A 19,546-nucleotide genomic window follows, 5' to 3' on the forward strand; every position below is an offset into this window, starting at 1 on the left:
CCTTCTCCAGGAACTAATATTCTGGAGTTTGTAACCAACCTTCAAAACACCCTCCAAACCTCTTTAGCCCTTGCTAAAGAAAACCTAAAAAAGGCTCAGGAAGAGCAAAAAGGCTGGTATGATAAACATGCCAGAGAGCGTTCCTTCAAGGTAGTGGACCAGGTCATGGTCTTAAAGGCGCTCCAGGCCCATAAAATGGACACACCGTGGAAAGGGCCATTCATGGTCCAAAAGTGCCTGGGAGCTGTTAATTATCTCCTAGCATCCCCCACCTCAAACCAAAAGCCTAAGGTGTACCATATTAATTCTCTAAAGCCCTTTTATTCCAGAGAATTAAAGGTTTGTCAGTTTACAGCCCAGAGAAGAGATGACACTGAGTGGCCTGAAGGTGTCTACTATGAAGGGAAAAGTGGTGGTGGATTGGAAGAGGTGAACCTCTCCATGACCCTTGGGCATATGCAGTGACAGCAGATCAAGGAGCTGTGCACTAGCTACACGCCGACGTTCCCAGCCACCCCAGCACTGACTGAATGGGCATACCACTCCATTGACACAGGTAATGCTCACCCAATTAGAGTCCAACCTTACTGGGTGCCTCCTCAAGCTAAAACTGCTATAGACCGGGAGATCCAGGATATGTTACCGATGGGGGTAATCCTCCCCTCCGGCAGTGCATGGGCATCTCCAGTGGTTCTAGTTCCCAAACCAGATGGGGAGATATGTTTTTGCGTGGACTACCATAAGCTAAATGCTGTAACTCGCCCAGACAACTAATCCAATGTCATGCACAGACGAGGTATTGGAGAAACTGGGACGGGCCCAGTTCATCTCTACCTTAGAGTTAACCAAGGGGTACTGGAAAGTACAGCTAGATGAATCTGCCAAGGAAAGGTCAGCCTTCATCAGACATGTCGGGAAGTATGAATTTAATGTGTTCCCTTTTGGGCTGCGGAATACACCCGCCACCTTCCAAAAACTTGTAGGTGGTCTCCTAGTAGGATTGGGAGAATCTGCAGTCGCCTACCTTGAAGATGCGGCCATCTTTTTGGATTTCTGGGCAGAACACCTGGAGCATTTACAAAAAGTCTTTGAGTGCAGAAGGGAGGCAGGACTAACTGTTAAGGCTAAGAAGTACCAAATAGGCCTAAACAGAGTGACTTACCTTGGACACCAGGTGGGTCAAGGAACTATCAACCCCCTACAGGCCAAGGTGGATGCTATCCAAAAGTGGCCTGTCCCGAAGTCAAAGAAACAGGCCCTCTCCTTCTTAGGCTTGGCCGGATATTATCAGCGATTTGTACAGCACTACAGCCAAATCGCCGCCCCACCACCCCTAACCAAAAAGAAACAGCCAAATGACAGGTTTCAGAGTAACAGCCATATTACTCTGTATTCGCAAAAAGAAAAGGAGTACTTGTGGCACCTTAGAGACTAAACAATTTATTTGAGCATAAGCTTTCGTGAGCTCCAGCTCACTTTATCAGATGCATACTGTCAAATGCATACAGCCAAATGCCGTTCTGTGGAACGAAGAGTGTCAGAAGGCCTTTAACCAGCTTAAAGCAATACTCATGTCTGAGCTAAGCTAAGGGCCCCAGACTTTGACAAACCATTCCTAGTAACCACTGATGCATCCGAGCGTGCTGTGGGAGCAGTCTTAATGCAGGAAGGACTGAATCAAGAGTTCCATCCTGTCTTGTTTCTTAGCAAGAAGCTGTCTGAGAGGGAAAGCCACTGGTCAATCAGTGAAAAGAAATGTTATGCCATTCTCTATATTCTCGAACAGCTACGCCCATACGTTTGGGGACGGCGTTTCCACCTGCAAACCGACCATGCTGTGCTACAGTGGCTTCATACCTCCAAGGGAAATAACAAAAAAAATCTTTGGTGGAGTTTAGCTCTCCAAGATTTTGATTTTGACATCCAACACATCTCAGGAGCTTCTAACAAAGTGGCTGATGCACTCTCCCATGAAAGTTTCCTAGAATCAACTGGTTAAAATCGTCCTTGAGATGTGGAAAATAGTGTTAGTCTTTATACAGTTAGTAGTATATCTAGAGATGCATGTGTCTTATTCATTTTGTTTTCTCTCAGAGCTCCAGGAAGAAATCACAGCCAGTGTTTCACACTATCTGTGATTTGGGGGGCGTATCATAAATATAAAGGGAAGGCGTTAAGAAGCTCTGATACACTACTATAAAATCCTCTTACCTGTAAAGTGTTAAGTAGCTTAAGTAACCTGGCTCGCACCTGACCCAAATGACCAATCAGGGGAAAAGATACTTGCGAATCTGGGTTGGAGGCTGGAGGGCTTTGTCTGTCTGTGTGATGCTTCTGCCAGGAACAGATCAAGAAAGCAAGCCATCCAACTTCTGCAGGGTTAGTAAGTAACCTAGCTAAAAAATGCGTTCAATTTTCTTTTGTTTTGGCTTGTGAAATTCACTGTGCTGGAAGGAATGTGTATTCCTCTTTTTGTGTCTTTTTGTTACTTAAGGTTTTGCCGAGAGGGATTCTCTATGTTTTGAATCTGACTGCCTGCGAGATTATCTTCCATTCTGATCTTACAGAGTTGTTCTTTTATCTTTTCTTTGTACTTCTAATAAAGTTCTGTTTTTTAAGAATCTGACTGGGGTTTTTAGTGTCCCTAAAAACCCAAGCTTGGTCTGTGCTCATCTTGTTTATTCTCAAGCCACCCCAGGAAAGGAGGTGTAGGGCTTGGAGGGATATTAGCGGGGAGATAGGGTTCCAAGTGGCCCTCCTAAAATATTTGTTTGAATCACTTGGTGGTGGCAGTGTTTACATAATCCAAAGTACAAGGGGAAATTTGTGCCTTGGGGAGTTTTTAACTTAAGCTGGTAAAAATAAGTTTTCATTCGGGTCCCCACATCTGTACCCTATAGTTCAGAGTGGGGAGTAAACCCTGATATGTGCTGACATAGCACTGGGGAGATAAGGCAGAAGCAGGAAGTATTTCTTTGTTTGATAGATAAGTTGCCATATTTTCCCCTCCCTGTTGCTTGTAAGAATTGATAAGCACTGCAGCTGCATGAGAAATGTAGTCATCTAATGAATACCCTTTGTGTAAAAGAAGTCTTCTCTCCCCGCCCCTTCCTTTCCCAGCTCCACAAGCGAGCCCTGGATCATGGCCCCTTCCTCCCTCCCCTGACAACCACCGAGTAGGGAAATTTGGAGCAACAGATTGTTGCAAAGAAATGTATTTTCAAGGTAAAAATGCCTGCATAATATACATGCATGGGCATGTGACCAGCTCATGTGACACTGGACTCCATCTTGTGCCTGGACTTTCCCACTATCTATGCTGGTATCTCTGTTTCCCTCCACATGGAAGAAGCTATTGTACAATTATTGTTCCAATTTACTAATCCTCAGAGGGGTGCTGGTATGAGTATTGTGGAATATGTGAATAAAATGAAGGATTTGATGGGGAAGTGGGCAAGGGGCAAAGGTGTTACAAGCTTTGAAGGAATGGTTAATGTTTCTGCTCAGGAACATTTCTTAAGTGAATGTTAAGATGATGTAAAACAGTGTCTGTGGGACAAAAGGGTGAAAACTGTGGATGTGATGTCTGTTAGGGGGCTTATTCTTTCACCCACTTACTTCCCTGGTCCTTCTCGCATGAACAGAGAGCAACAATACCCGCAGTCCAAAAGTGCAAACAATTTGATGTTTATTGGGGTGAACTTCCAGCAAGCATGATTCCAGTTTTCTTCCTTAGTGTTCCCCTTCCCAGTTCTGACACCACAGAGCCTTACACCTGTGTCCCTGTTCCCATTCCTGCCCTTAGCCAAACATGATTCCAATCTCCCCAACCCCATTCCCTGTTCCCATTTCCCCCCGAAACCCACCCACACGTCCTGATTGACTGCAGACAATGTAATAAAACTTGAGTTCTGCTTAGCTATACCTTAGGCAATCCTTTTACTGAAATTTAACTAACCAATCCTAACATATTGTAACATGATTATGTAACCAGTTATATTCCACCACCTTAATTAGTATACACCCAGCAAAATTAATTATAGAGCAGCCAGAAACAATCACAGAACCAGACAGAGATTATAAAGACAAACAATAGGGAAATGAATTTATTTGAGCATAAGCTTTCGTGAGCTACAGCTCACTTCATCGGATGCATCTGATGAAGTGAGCTGTAGCTCACAAAAGCTTATGCTCAAATAAATTTGTTAGGCTCTAAGGTGGCACAAGTCCTCCTTTTCTTTTTGCGGATACAGATTAACACACCTGCTACTTTGAAATAGGGAAATGAGGACTACAGTGATAGAACAACACAGAAGTGAGGATTTCACATCCCAGCTATTGATAAGTGAGTTCTTGCCAGACAGGATGCTATCAAACTAAGTTTCCTTTTACATCTTCTAGGCACTTCCCTTTCTCTGGAGGCGATAGGCGTTATCAGGACAGGATTGTATCCTAACAGCCCCATAGCACCTTCTTTCAATGTGACTAGTTTGCAATGTGAGGACGTGACCGGTTGCCTCCCAGCTTATGGTTGCCTCTGTTGCTTAGCCAAAGGCCTTAGCCTAAGAACAGGGCTTCAGACTGTCACAGTGAGAGAAAGCCCTTACACCGGCAGACAGTGATTTTGATTCTTTCTTTTATACCTCTAGAACTAGCTAAGTGATAAGAATACACCTAAATTCTTCGAGTATAGGCCTTTACAGACAGGCCTGCATATCTATTGTTATTGTTATTGTTATCACGCATCCAGTTACTGATGGAGAGACTGCTGTTATGGCAGGGAAGTCAGGACTCTTGGGTCCTGTCCAGTGATGAGCTGCCAAAATCTTAACAACCGGTTCCCTCCTCACCCCACGAGGGGGTCGTGGCCCGCCCCCTCCCCCGGGACTCTTGCTCTGCACCCTGAGACCCCTGCCCCACCCCCCTCCCCTCTCCCCTGACTGCCACCAGAACCGGGTAGGAGGGTCTCATGGGCCATCGTAGTGGGTGCCCACCCCACCCCGCCCCTAAGAGCCAGAGGGACCTGCCGGGGGGTGAGGTGGGGAGTCCTGGTGGTGCTTACATGGGGCAGCTCCCAGGAAGCATCCGGCAGGTCCTGCTGGCTCCTAGGGGCGGGGGAGCGTACCTGGGGGGGGGAGCAGGGGGAGCGGCCGCTCCCGCCACCGATCACATCAAAAGTGGTGCCTTCGGCACCATCTCTGTGGGTGCTCCAGGGCTGGAGCCCCCACGGGGAAAATTTGGTGGGTGCAGAGCCCCAACCAGCAGCTCCCCTCCACTCCATCTCGTCCCCTGAACGCGCCGCCCTGCCATGCTTCTCCGCTCCCCCCCCACCGGCTTCCCGCAAATCCGCTTTTCACGTGGAAAGCCGGGGAGGGCTGAGAAGCAGGCAGTGGCTTCGTGCTCAGGCCCAGGGAGGTGGAGGTGAGCTGGGGTGGGGAGCGGTACCCCTGCTTGCCCCTTGGGTTACCTGTTGTGGCATGGGCGGCTCTCCTGGTGCTCCCCCGCTCTTGCTCACCTCCGCCTCCCTGGGCCTGAGCGGGAAGCTGTCGCGTGCTTCTCAGCCCCCCCTCCCCCGATTCCCATGCGAACAGCTGATTCGCGGGAAGCCGAGGTGCAGGGGCGGGGAAGTAGAGCAGGGAGGCGTGTTCAGGGGAGGACGCGAATGCGGAGTGGAGGGGAGCTGGAGCCAGGCAGCGAGCTGCCGGTGGGTGCTCTGCATGCACCAAATTTTCCCCGTGGGTGCTCCGGGGCTGGAGCCCCCACGGAGTTGGTGCCACTTTTGGCTGGCTGTTAAATTTAGAAACCCTTTTAGACCGCGAGGGACAACCCCCACGAGGAACAATGTTTTGTTTCTAAATTTAACAGCTTCTAAATTTCACAGCCGATTCGAGGGAACCGGTGCGAACTGACTCCAGCTCACCACTGGTTCTGTCTGTCATTCTCTGTTTGACTTTGACCAAGTCATGTCTCCCTCTACATCAGTTTACCTATGGATATAATGGGGATATGTTCATAGTGACTTCCCTTTGCCACATCTTTGAAGATCCTTCAGTGAAAGGTTCTACGTGGTATGATAATAGTTACTGATGAGAATTACTGATCTCTGATCCCATAGTGAAAATCCCTTGTGCCTCCAGAAAGTGTTCGTGTCTCCCCTCAGTCATCTTTCTCCAGATATGTCTGTCTATTATCTACCCCTCCATCCTGGGTACTTAGCATCAGACCCTAAGAAACCTAGGCACTATCCCTAGCTTTCTTAGTAATCAACTATAATTTTTAAATACACATACATACACAGAGCAGCCAATTCCCCTCTGACTTAGCACAGAGCTCAAGAGTTCCCATCTCTCTTTGGGAAGGTCCCTTAATTGCTGTTTACTGTTAAAGCTGGATAACAAACACAAAGTGCAGCCATGGAAAGAAGGAGACTGGCTAGAGAGTGTCTGGTCTCCAGCCTGTTTGCATCCAGACACCGCTTCTCCCCGAGGGGCTGAGCGAACTCCACTGGGATTGAACAGAGCTGTATTATAAACAGTGCACATCCCCGTGTCAGCTCTCAGCGTGGGTGCTGCTCCAGATATCGGGGTGAGAGAAGTGTGGGACACGGCTAACATAGGCGGATTCCTGGCGAAGAGGCTTTCGTCTCAGAAATCACAGGTACCATCTCTTTCGGTTCGACAAACCAAGTGCAATGTACACATGAGGGGACAGAGAGTAGGTCTGAATCTATTTCTGCTCTGCACAGCCACTAAAGATCCCAGGGCCCTTGCCACAGGTGCTGAATTTCCTCTAGTACCATTAGCCAAAATGCCCCTCTGCTGTGACCCTCGGTGATGGCTCCAGCCCTAAGGTGGCTTCATTTCCGTCACACAGTGGATCCTTCAGGACGAAAGTTGTTAGTCGAGGTCCACTACAAGGCCAGATTCGGAGGCTGTGGGCCATAGTTTGCTCAGGTCCCAGTGAAGCGCTGTGGCACCCCGGCTGTCATGTTTTAAGTGTAGACAAGCCCTCAAGCAGATCTTCCAAAAAAACATCCAGTCTGGAGTAAGAACTGAGTAAAATCTCAGGAGCCAACTGTGTGTTAATGCACAGAGACCGCCACCTCCTCCCCTTGCAATTCAGGGCTTTGGCTGTTAACGGAGCGGGGGAGGGGATGGGGCTCTTACGAGAATTTATCTGCTGAAAAGCATGGAGGTGCCAGGGCTCCTCATGCCCTTAAATATGACCATTTTTCAACATGGGCAAGACACCTTCTCCCCTAGCTTCATTCACAAAGTTGGCTGAACTGTTATGCCATGAAACTTTCAAAATGCAATTCAGGTGGAAGTAGACACCCAACATGGGAAATTTCAAGTTAATGTTTGGCAAACTTATACGCAACTGAAAATGAAGTCTTGTCATTGAAGGTGCCAGATAGACTTAACTCTGGGTGATGCCACCAGCACCACCAACTGTGCCAATCCATTTGTGAATCCCATTCAGCTAAGCTCTTTGCTCCAATAATGTCTGTGGCAAGGAGTTCCACAGGCCAAATATGGATTATGTAAACAATTTTCTTTTAACAGTTTATATGTTTAGAGTTTCAATCTAATTGAATGGTCCCTTGTTTGTGTGTTATGATACAGAATAAATATAAATGCCTGAACTACTTTCTGTATTGAGAGATTCATAGGGTTTAAAGTCAGAAGGGATCATTAGATCATCCAGCCTGACCTCCTGTGTTACACAGGCCATTCCATTTCTCCCCGTTACCCCAGCATTGAGCTCCATAATTTGTGATTGAGTAAGACCTGGTCGACACCAGGGTTAGAAGGAGCTGCAAGGATCAGCTAGTCTAACCTCTGCCGAGATCCAGGATTTGTTGTGTCTAAACCACCCCAGACAGATGAGTGTCCAGCCTCCTGTTGAGAACCTCCAGTGAAGGACTTTCCACAACCTGCCTGGGCATCTGTTCCATTATCCTGCTGTTCTTACAGTTGGGAAGTTTATCAGAGATTAAATATAAATCTGGTAAACTGTAGTTTGAACCCATTGCCTCTTCCCTGCCCTATGTGGCCACAGAGAACAACTTTCCTCCATCTTCTTTATGGCAGCCTTTCAAGTATCTCAAGACCCCTCTCATGTCCCCCCCAAATCCTCCCTTTTCCAAACTGATCATACCCAGTTTCTTTAGCCTTTGCTCGTATGGCTTGCATTCCATCCTGTCGATCGTCTTCGTCACTTGCCTCTGGAGCCTTTCCAGTTTCTCTACATCCCTCCTATATATTGGAGACCCAAACTGGACACAATACTCCAGCTGAGGCCTCACCATCACCAGGAAAAGGGCTACTCTCCCCTCCCGTGACTGGCATGCTATGCCTCTGCTACTGCAAACGAAAATTGCATTTGCTCCTTTTTGCAGTAGAAAAAAAATCTCACCCCTAAGAGATGTAGCGAGAGCAACCTAACCCTGGTATATACAGCAAGAAGTCTACTGAATAATTCTTCATCGAACGAGCTGCCACCTCTCAGAGAGGTGGATTAACTACACTGACAGGAGTACCCCTGCTGAAGTACCCACAGGGTTCTTGGTGGTGGAAATGGGTCACTATTGAGGATAGCATCCACCTTCCTAGAAAAACAGCAGGTCTGTGGCACATCACCACAGATACTGTTTGCCTCCCTTGCCTTCTGGTACGCGTGTCTCAAGTCCTTCACCTTCACTGTGCACTGCAGTGTGTCTTGATCACAGCTCTTTTCCCACAAGCTGCATGAAATCTTCCCGTAGGTATTGACATTCCTACGGCTGGAGCGCAGCTGGGACAGCACAGCCTCCCCTCCGCAAATACTGAGCAGATCCAGCAGATCCACATTGGCCCAAGCTCTGAGCCGCCATGGCCACCTGGGAAGGTGTGATGTGAGCACTCCACACCCAGCAAACAGGAAGGGGAATTTCAAATTTTCCGAGACTTTAAAGGGGGATGGGCGAAAGCTGTTCACCTCGATGGAGGGGAGAGGAGTTGAAACTGTTCACCAGGGCATTCAAGATGGGCAATGTGGGATGCCTTCCAGAGCCCATTTCAGCTATAAAATCAACAAAACTATTCCGTAAAAAGCCTTAAGCCTCTTGTCAAGGTGGTTATATTCTGTCACTGAAACTGAGGAGTTCCGTCATTGAAAGTGGCTTTGCAGTGTGTACACAGCCACTGTTTCTTCGTCAGAAACTGCTTTTTCACGAAAAAAAACTTGACAGTGTAGCCAAGGCCTAAGGAACAATGATGGATAACCAGTATCCACACTTGTGTTTCCTCCTGGTGCCCAGTAAGGTTTCCCACACCACAATGTGTGGCAATTATTGAGACAGGGAGCACCATAAAATATGGAATTGAGATTAGTAAGGTCATTTGTTCATAGTTCATTTCTCTGAATTATGAAAATGTCATTTTTCAGTGTGTGAAGAGCAACTGATCTGCTTCATCCATAAGAACACCTCTCAGTAGTGCCTGCATTGTCTCATATTAACATTGTCTCTCCATCCAGGTAATTGAACTGCGACCATCACCCTGGACATATACAGGAAGTCAGGGAAACACATGGTCAAAGCAGGAGACACCTATTCCCCGACTCCATGTCAGATTCCAACACAACTGAATTGATGAACCCCTCCACCTTCATCCTGCTGGGCATTCCTGGCCTGGAGGCAGCCCATGTCTGGATCTCCATCCCCTTCTGCACCATGTACACCATCGCTGTCTTGGGGAACTTCACCATCCTGTTCATCGTGATGACAGAGCCAAACCTCCATATGCCCATGTACTATTTCCTCTGCATGCTGGCTGTCACCGACCTGGTCCTGTGCACTTCCACCCTGCCCAAAATGCTGAGCATCTTCTGGTTCAATTCCAGGGAGATCGATTTCAGTGCCTGCCTCACCCAGATGTACTTCATTCTCATCTCATCTGTGATGGAGTCTGGGATCTTTGTGGCCATGGCTCTGGATCGCTACGTGGCCATCTGCCATCCCCTGAGACACTGCACCGTCCTGACAAATCTGATGGTGGCCAAAATTGGCCTGGCCGTGGTGCTGCGCAGTGGCATGGTCGTACTGCCCTATCCCTTCTTGGTAAGACAGTGGTCGTATTGCACAACCAACATCATCCCCCATCCATACTGTGTGCATATAGCCGTGGAGAAGCTGGCCTGCACCGACACCCACGTCAGTAGTTACTATGGCCTCTTTGTGATATTCTGTGTGATGGGTCTGGATGGGATTTTTATCGCTGTGTCCTATACCCAGATCCTCAGGGTCATCTTCAGCCTCCCCACAAAGGAAGCCCAGCTCAAGACTTTTGAAACCTGTGGCTCCCACCTCTTTGTCATTTTAGCCTTTTACATCCCACGTTTCTTCATCTCCCTCATGTACCAATTTGCCCAGAATGTGCCCCTGCATTTCCATGTTCTCATTGCCAATGTGTACCTCTTGATGCCCCCCATGCTAAACCCCATCATCTACGGGGTGAGGACCAAACAGATCCGGGACAGCCTGCTCCATCTCTTTACTCATAAAGGAACCTAAAGTTCACTTCATGTGCTCTGATTCTGAGATTGAGCTCCATGCAGAGCTGGCTGGTGACATGGTGCTGGGCCACCTTCCCTGAATCCCTGACTGGACAGTCAAAGTGACATTAAATCCTTTCCTGGCCTTACTGTGCTGTGTCAGTGTGACAAACTGAGGAATCGGTCTGTGTACAACTCATAGGATTGCCACCTTTCTAATTGTTTTTAACTCAACCTCTGGGGCGCCACGCCCTACCCAGTCTATTCCTCAAGGCCCTTCCCTCTGCCCCACCTCTTTCCACAAGGCAGCTTCCACTGTCCCATCTCCCTAAGGGCCCTCTCGCTTCTCCGCCTCTTCCTCCAATGCCCCAGCTCAGTTCTGCCTTTTCCCACAAAGCCCCACCCTGTTGCTCGCTCCGCTCGTCTCCAACCCCATCCACTTGCTGGATCATCTCCACCTTCCCACCCTCCCCCACCCCAATCTAGGCTGATTTGACAAAGCCCTGACTGGGATGATTTAGTTGGGGTTGGTTCTGCTTTGAGCAAGGGATTGGACTAGATGACCTCCTGAGGTCTCTTCCAACCTTAATCTTCTATGATTCTGTGATTCCGTGATGTTTGGTTTGTGGCATTCCTCGCCACAGTCATTATTGGAGGAAAGAGCTTAACTGAATGGGATTCTCAAATGGATTGGCCTTTATAGGTGGCACCACCATTAATTAAGTTTATCTGACTACTTCAATTAGAAGACCTCATTTTCAGTTTCTTATAAGTTCGACAAATCTTTAAACATCTGGACTGGAATTTCCCACGTTGGGTGTCTGCTTCGGTGTGAATTGTTTTTTTGAAAGTTTCAGGCAAAACAGTTTGTTCAACTTTTCAAATGAAGCTAAGGACAGAAGATTTCTTCTTCATGTTGAAATTCTTTTATAATTATTCCAGTTAAGAGCCTTAGCACCTCCATGCCTTAGAGGAGATAAAAGACAGATAGCAATCCTTCTGTTAAGAGTCATAGCTTTGAAATTCAAGAAGAGGATGTGACAGTCTCTCTGCATTAATATAGAACTGGTTCCTGAGGTCCTTCAGATCTCTTGGGTGAATACCATCTGGTGCTGGTAACTTATGACTGTTACTATCATAAATATAAAGGGAAGGGTAAACCCCCTGAAAATCCCTCCTGGCTAGAGGAAAAATCCTCTCACCTGTAAAGGGTTAAGAAGCTAAAGGTAAGCTCGCTGGCACCTGACCAAAATGACCAATGAGGAGACAAGATACTTTCAAAAGCTGGGAGGAGGGAGAGAAACAAAGGGTCTGTGTCTGTCTGTATGCTGCTTTTGCCGGGGATAGACCAGGAATGGAGTCTTAGAACTATAGTAAGTAATCTAGCTAGGTATGTGTTAGATTATGATTTCTTTAAATGGCTGAGAAAAGAACTGTGCTGAATAGAATGACTATTCCTGTCTGTGTGTCTTTTTTGTAACTTAAGGTTTTGCCTAGAGGGATTCTCTATGTTTTGAATCTAATTACCCTGAAAGGTATCTACCATCCTGATTTTACAGAGGTGATTCCTTTACTTCTATTAAAAGTCTTCTTGTAAGAAAACTGAATGCTTTTTCATTGTTCTCAGATCCAAGGGTTGGGTCTGTGGTCACCTATGCAAATTGGTGAGGATTTTTACCAGACCTTCCCCAGGAAGTGGGGTGCAAGGGTTGGGAGGATTTTGGGGGGAAAGACGTGTCCAAACTATGTTTCCCAGTAAACCCAGTTAGAATTTGGTGGTGGCAGTGGAGATCCAGGGACAAAGGATAAAATTAATTTGTACCTTGGGGAAGTTTTAACCTAAGCTGGTAAAAGTAAGCTTAGGAGGTTTTCATGCAGGTCCCCACATCTGTACCCTAGAGTTCAGAGTGGAGGAGGAACCTTGACAGTTACGTTTATCAATTTGTTCCAAAACTTCCCTTAATCACTTGGAGGAACGTGCTTAGCCAAATGGGATTCAGAAATGGATTGGCCATTGTATGTCGCGATGGGGGCACTGCCTTTTGTTCGGGGTCTCTGATACATTCAGTAAGAAGACCTCATTTTCAGTTGCTTATAAGTTTACCAAACTTTAACCATTTGGATTGAAATTTCCCATGCTGTGTGTCTGCTTCTGGCTCATCTGTTGTTTGAACGTTTCATGCATAACATTTCAGCTGACTTCTCAAATGAAGCTAGGAGATAAGATGTCTCACCCATGTTGAAACATTCTTATAATTATTCCAGTGAGGAGCCCTTCCACCTCCATGCTTTCCAGCAGATAAAAGTCAGGCAAGTGCCTCTGCGTTATCAGCCAGAGCCCGGAAATGCAAGACGAGGAGGTGACAGTCTCTGCTCTTTCACACACAGTTGGTTCCTGACATCTTTACTCAGTTCATACTCAAAGGGGAGTTTGGCCTTACTGGGTCCTGAGCAAACTGTGGGCCACAGCCTCCGAATTTGGCCTTGTGTTGTTCATCTATGAACCAATTTCATCCTGAAATAGCGACTGTGCAACTGAAATGCAGTCATCTTGGGGTGAGAGGCCATAAGCCAGGGTCAATAGGGACTCAGAGAAAAGAGAGAGATGTTTTGACCAGTGATACTGAAGCAAACTCATCACCAGTGGCAAGGGCCCTGGGATGTTTAATGGCCGTGCAGAGTGGAAAGGACCACAGAGACCTATTCTCTATTCCATCACACCCAGGTTGCACTGAGTTTGTCGAGCAGGTGAGTTTCTCAATGAGAGATGGGTACCTGTGAATTCTGGGATGGAAGCATCTTCCCTGGGAATCACCATGAGGTCGCCGTGTCCCACACCTCTCTCACATCAGCTTCTGCAGCAACATCCGATGCCAATAGCCGACACAGGGGGTGCACCATTTGTAATATAGCTCTGTGGAATCCCAGTGGGGTTTGCTCAGCCTCTAGTGGTGAATCGATCATCTGAATGGGAATAGGCTGGAGACAAACCTGTCTGCACTTCTGTGCTTTTTGTCCACCTTTAGGAGTAAACAGTAATTAAGGGACCTTCCTAAAAGGAGATGAAAACACTCAGGCTCTGTGCTCTGTGTATTTGTGTATATTTAATATTAGAGTTGATTATTAAGAAAAATAGAGAAAACGCCTTGGCCTCCATAGGGTCTGATAGACTGTAAATGCCCAGGATGTCTGGGTCGATAGCACACAGACTGATCTGCAGAAAGATGCCTGGGGGGAGAAAAGAACAGTATCTGCAGACACATGGGGCTGTTGTTAGGAGATCAGAGATTAGTGTGATCATAGAATCATAGAATATCAGAGTTGGAAGGGACCTCAGGAGGTCATCTAGTCCAACCCCCTGCTCAAAGCAGGACCAATCCCCAATCAAATCATCCCAGCCAGGGCTTTGTCAAGCCTGACCTTAAAAACTTCTAAGGAAGGAGATTCCACCACCTCCCTACGTAACACATTCCAGTGTTTCACCACCCTCCTAGTGAAAAAGTTTTTCCTAATATCCAACCTAAACCTCCCCCACTGCAACTTGAGACCATTACTCCTTGTTCTGTCATCTGCTACCACTGAGAACAGTCTAGGTCCATCCTCCTTGGAACCCCCTTTCAGGTAGTTGAAAGCAGCTATTAAATCCCCCCTCATTCCTCTCTTCCGTAGACTAAACAATCCCAGTTCCCTCAGCCTCTCCTCATAAGTCATGTGTTCCAGTCCCCTAATCATTTTTGTTGCTCTCTGCTGGACTCTTTCCAATTTTTTCCACATCCTTCTTGTAGTGTGGGGCCCAAAACTGGACACCGTACTCCAGATGAGGCCTCACCAATGTCGAATAGAGGGGAACAATCACGTCCCTCAATCTGCTGGCAATGTCCCTACTTATACAGCCCAAAATGCCATTGGCCTTCTTGGCAACGAGGGCACACTGCTGACTCATATCCAGCTTCTCGTCCACTGTAACCCCTAGGTCCTTTTCTGCAGAACTGCTGCCTAGCCATTTGGTCCCTAGTCTGTAGCGGTGCATGGGATTCTTCCATCCTAAGTGCAGGACTCTGCACTTGTCCTTGTTGAACCTCATCAGATTTCTTTTGGCCCAATCCTCTAATTTGTCTAGGTCCTTCTGTATCCTATCCCTACCCTCCAGCGTATCTACCTCTCCTCCCAGTTTAGTGTCATCTGCAAACTTGCTGAGGGTGCAATCCACACCAGGTTAAGGGGCCATTACAGATGGTGAAGCAGCAATGGCAGGGGTTTACACCTTCTCAAGGAACTAATATTCTGGAGTTTGTAACCAACCTTCAAAACACCCTCCAGACCTCTTTAGCCCTTGCTAAAGAAAACCTGAAAGAGGCTCAGGAAGAGCAAAAAGACTGGTATGATAAACATGCCAGACAGCGTTCCTTCAAGGTAGGGGACCAGGTCATGGTCTTAAAGGTGCTCCAGGCCCATAAAATGGAAGCATCGTGGGAAGGGCCATTAAGGGTCCAAGAGCGCCTAGGAGCTGTTAATTATCTCATAGCATCCCCCACCTCAAACTGAAAGCCTAAGGTGTACCATATTAATTCTCTAAAGCCCTTTTATTCCAGAGAATTAAAGGTTTGTCAGATTACAGCTCAGAGAGGAGATGACACTGAGTGGCTTGAAGGTGTCTACTACGAAGGGAACAGTGCTGGTGGCTTTGAAGAGGTGAACCTCTCCATGACCCTTGGGCATATGAAGCGACAGCAGATCAAGGAGCTGTGCACTAGCTACGCGCCGATGTTCTCAGCCACCCCAGGATTGACTGAACGGGCATACCACTCCACTGACACAGGTAATGCTCACCCAATTAGAGCCCAACCTTACCGGGTGTCTCCTCAAGCTAAAACTGCTACAGACCGGGAGATCCAGGATATGCTCCAGATGGGGGTAATCCTCCCCTCCGGCAGTGCATGGGCATCTCCAGTGGTTCTAGTTCCCAAACCAGATGGGGAGATACATTTTTGCGTGGACTACTGTAAGCTAAATGCTGTAAATCGCCCAGACAACTAATCCAATGCCACGCACAGACGAGCTGTTGGAGAAACTGGGACGAGCTCAGTTCATCTCTACCTTAGACTTAACCAAAGGGGTACTGGAAAGTACCTCTACAGGAATCCACCAAGGAAAGGTCAGCCTTCATCATATCTGTTGGGATGTATGAATTTAATGTGTTCCCTTTCGGGCTGCGGAATACACCCGCCACCTTCCAAAAACTTGTAGATGGTCTCCTAGTGGGATTGGGAGAATCTGCAGTTGCCTACCTTGACAATGTGGCCATCTTTTTGGATTCCTGGGCAGAAGACCTGGAGCATTTACAAAAAGTCTTTAAGTGCAGAAGGATGGCAGGACTAACTGTTAAGGCAAAGAAGTGTCAAATAGGCCTAAACAGAGTGACTTACCTTGGACACCAGGTGGGTTAAGGAACTATCAATCCCCTAGGGGCCAAGGTAGATGCTATCCAAAAGGGCCTGTCCCAAAGTCAAAGAAACAGGTCCTCTCCTTTTTAGGCTTGGCCGGATATGACAGGCAATTTGTACCGCACTACAGACAAATCGTCGCCCCGCTGACAGACCTAAGGAAAAGAAATAGCCAAATGCCGTTCAGTGGACCGAAGAGTGTCAGAAGGCCTTTAACCAATTTAAAGCGACACTCATGTCTAACCCTGTGCGAAGGGCCCCAGACTTTGACAAACTGTTCCTAGTAAACACAGATGCATCTGAGCGTGGTGTGGGAGCAGTCTTAATGCAGGAAGGACTGAATCAAAAATTCCACCCTGTAGTGTTTCTCAGCAAGAAGCTGTCTGAGAGGGAAAGCCACTGGTCAATCATGGAAAAGGAATGTTACGCCATTGTCTACGCTCTGGAAAAGCTACGCCCATACGTTTGGGGACGGCGTTTCCACCTGCAAACCAACCATGCCGCGCTACAGTGGCTTCATACCGCCAAGGGAAATAACAAAAAAAATCTTTGGTGGAGTTTAGCTCTCCAAGATTTTGCTTTCAACATCCAACACATCTCAGGAGCTTCTAACAAAGTGGCTGATGCACTGTCCCATGAAAGTTTCCAAGAATCAACTGGTTAAAATCGTCCTTTAGATGTGGAAAATGGTGTTAGTCTTTATACAGTTAGTAGCATATCTAGAGATGCATGTGTCTTATTCATTTTGTTTTCTCTGAGCTCCAGGAAGAAATCACAGCCAGTGTTTCAAACTATCTGTGATTTGGGGGGCGTATCATAAATATAAAGGGAAGGCGTTAAGAAGCTGTGATACACTACTATAAAATCCTCTTACCTGTAAAGAGTTAAGAAGCTCAATTAACCTGATTCGCACCTGACCCAAATGACCAGTCAGGGGACAAGATACTTGCAAATCTGGGGCGGGGGGTGGTGGGCTTTGTCTGTCTGTGTGATGCTTCTGCCAGGAACAGATCAAGAAAGCAAGCCATCCAACTCCTACAGAGTTAGTAAGTAACCTAGCTAGAAAATGCGTTCAATTTTCTTTTGTTTTGGCTTCTGAAATTCACTGTGCTGGAGGGAATGTGTATTCCTCTTTTTGTGTCTTTTTGTAACTTAAGGTTTTGCCGAGAGGGATTCTCTATGTTTTGAATCTGACAGCCTGTGAAATTATCTTCCATTCTGATCTTACAGAGTTGTTCTTTTATCTTTTCTTTGTGTTTCTAATCAAGTTCAGTTTTTGGAGAATCTGACTGGGGTTTTTAGTGTCCCTAAAAACCCAAGCTTGGTCTGTGCTCATCCTGTTTATTCTCAAGCCACCCCAGGAAAGGGGCGTAGGGCTTGGAGGGATATTAGCGGGGAGATAGGGTTCCAAGTGGCCCTCCCAAAATGTTTGTTTGAATCACTTGGTGGTGGCAGTGTTTACCTCATCCAAAGTACAAGGGAAATTTGTACCTTGGGGAGTTTTTAAACTAAGTGGGTAAAAATAAGGTTAGGGGTCTTTCATTTGGGTCCCCACATCTGTACCTTAGAGTTCAGAGTGGGGAGGGAACCCTGATATGTGCTGACATGGCATTAGGGAGAAAAGGCAGAAGCAGGAAGTATTTCTTTGTTTGATAGATAAGTTGCCATATTTTACCCTCCCTGTTGCTTGTAAGAATTGATAAGCACTGCAGCTGCATGAGAAATGTAGTCATCTAATGAATACCCTTTGTGTAAAAGAAGTCTTCTCTCCCCGCCCCTTCCTTTCCCAGCTCCACAAGTGAGCCCTGGATCATGGCCCCTTCCTCCCTCCCCTGACAACCACCGAGTAGGGAAATTTGGAGCAACAGATTGTTGCAAAGAAATGTATTTTCAAGGTAAAAATGCCTGTGTAACATACATGCATGGGCATGTGACCAGCTCATGTGACATTGGACTCCATCTTGTGCCTGGACTTTCCCACTATCTATGCTGGTATCTCTGTTTCCCTCCACATGGAAGAAGCTATTGTACAATTATTGTTCCAATTTACTAATCCTCAGAGGGGTGCTGGTATGAGTATTGTGGAATATGTGAATAAAATGAAGGATTTGATGGGGAAGTGGGCAAGGGGCAAAGGTATTACAAGCTTTGAAGGAATGGTTGATGTTTCTGATCAGGAACATTTCTTAAGTGAATGTTAAGATGATGTAAAACAGTGTCTGTGGGACAAAAAGGTGAAAACCATGGATGAGATGGCTTCTCGAGCTGACGATTTTGAGCAGACACTAGCATCTATTGTGAATAAACCACAGACAGAGCGATTGCACTTGGTGGGAAGCATGTGCTGTTTTACCCCATTCCTCTAAGCTCCACAGAGGGCTAGCGAACATGCAAAGTCCACTTACATCCTCACTTCAGCAGACCCTGGCATACCAAGACACCGGAGATAACCTTACACCAGGGGTGGCCAACCTGAGCCTGAGAAGGAGCCAGAATTTACCAATGTACATTGCCAAAGAGCCACAGTAATAGGTCATCAGCCCCCTGATATCACTAGACTGATCTACAAAGTGTTGAAAGGTACACAGAACTCTGTAAGAACACCTGGGGGTGAGACCACAGTGTTTGCAACACTTGGGAGTTGTGGGTCAAAACCTAATTAAGGCCTTGGGCACAGTGCCACTGCATTAGTCATTGACAAACACTCCTGCAGTAAACTAAGGGGCGAGGTCTGATATTATGTGCCCCAAAGCAACACCCTCCCATCCCCATATTTACAATGGTGATATGATTATGATGTGTTTTATATAAAGTTTGTCATGTAATGTATCAATGGAAAAATTATCATTTGTAGAATAGGATTACCCTATACATTGGAATCATGTTTGGCTAAGGGGAGGAACGGGAACAGGGACACAGGTGTAAGGCTCTGTGGTGTCAGAGCTGGGAAGGGGGACACTAAGGAAGGAAACTGGAATCATGCTTGCTGGAAGTTCACCCCAATAAACATTGAATTGTTTGCACCTTTGGACTTCGGGTATTGTTGCTCTCTATTCATGCGAGAAGGACCAGGGAAGTGAGTGGGTGAAGGAACAAGCCCCTAACATCTTGGTGCTGTGACTTGGATACATCGCATCGGATAGGTGAGTGGCAGCCTGTAAGTCCCCCTCCCCAACAGTCCGTGCAGCTGCTTGGAGGGGGTATCGCGAACTCTCGTGATGGTAGTTGCAGGTTCTGGCAAGCCAGGGTAAAGGATTTCTTGGATAAATGGATAAGGAAGAACCAGGGCCCATACCAGGTGCAGGGGTCAACCTGGAATGAGATTAAAAAGGAAATGGAGGAAGTGTTAGGGGACCCAGAGGGATGGGGGGTGGCTGAGGAGCCCACCCTCCTTGGTATATGTGTAGTGGAAGAAGGTCCATGCCCATGGAGACTGGATGCCTTCCAGGGAAAGGAGGCACTTCAGTCTCCTTGTGAGAGGTTTGAAGTAAGAGCAGCATTATGGGAAGCTGCCAGGAATCTTTCAAGTTTGGTGCTGCTTCAGCAAGGGCTACTGAAGGGTTGTA

General features: G+C 47.0%; 1 protein-coding gene across 1 annotated transcript; it reads left to right on the forward strand.

Moving 5' to 3' along the window:
* The first annotated feature begins 9,607 nt into the window (after nucleotides 1-9,607).
* LOC141996517 (olfactory receptor 52B2-like) lies at nucleotides 9,608-10,555 on the forward strand. The gene has a single exon (XM_074968635.1). The coding sequence runs from the start codon at nucleotides 9,608-9,610 to the stop codon at nucleotides 10,553-10,555; it is 948 nt and encodes a 315-aa protein (XP_074824736.1).
* Nucleotides 10,556-19,546: the final 8,991 nt, after the last annotated feature.

Source organism: Natator depressus, chromosome 1 (genome assembly GCF_965152275.1).
Source record: "Natator depressus isolate rNatDep1 chromosome 1, rNatDep2.hap1, whole genome shotgun sequence".
NCBI lineage: Eukaryota > Metazoa > Chordata > Testudines > Cheloniidae > Natator > Natator depressus.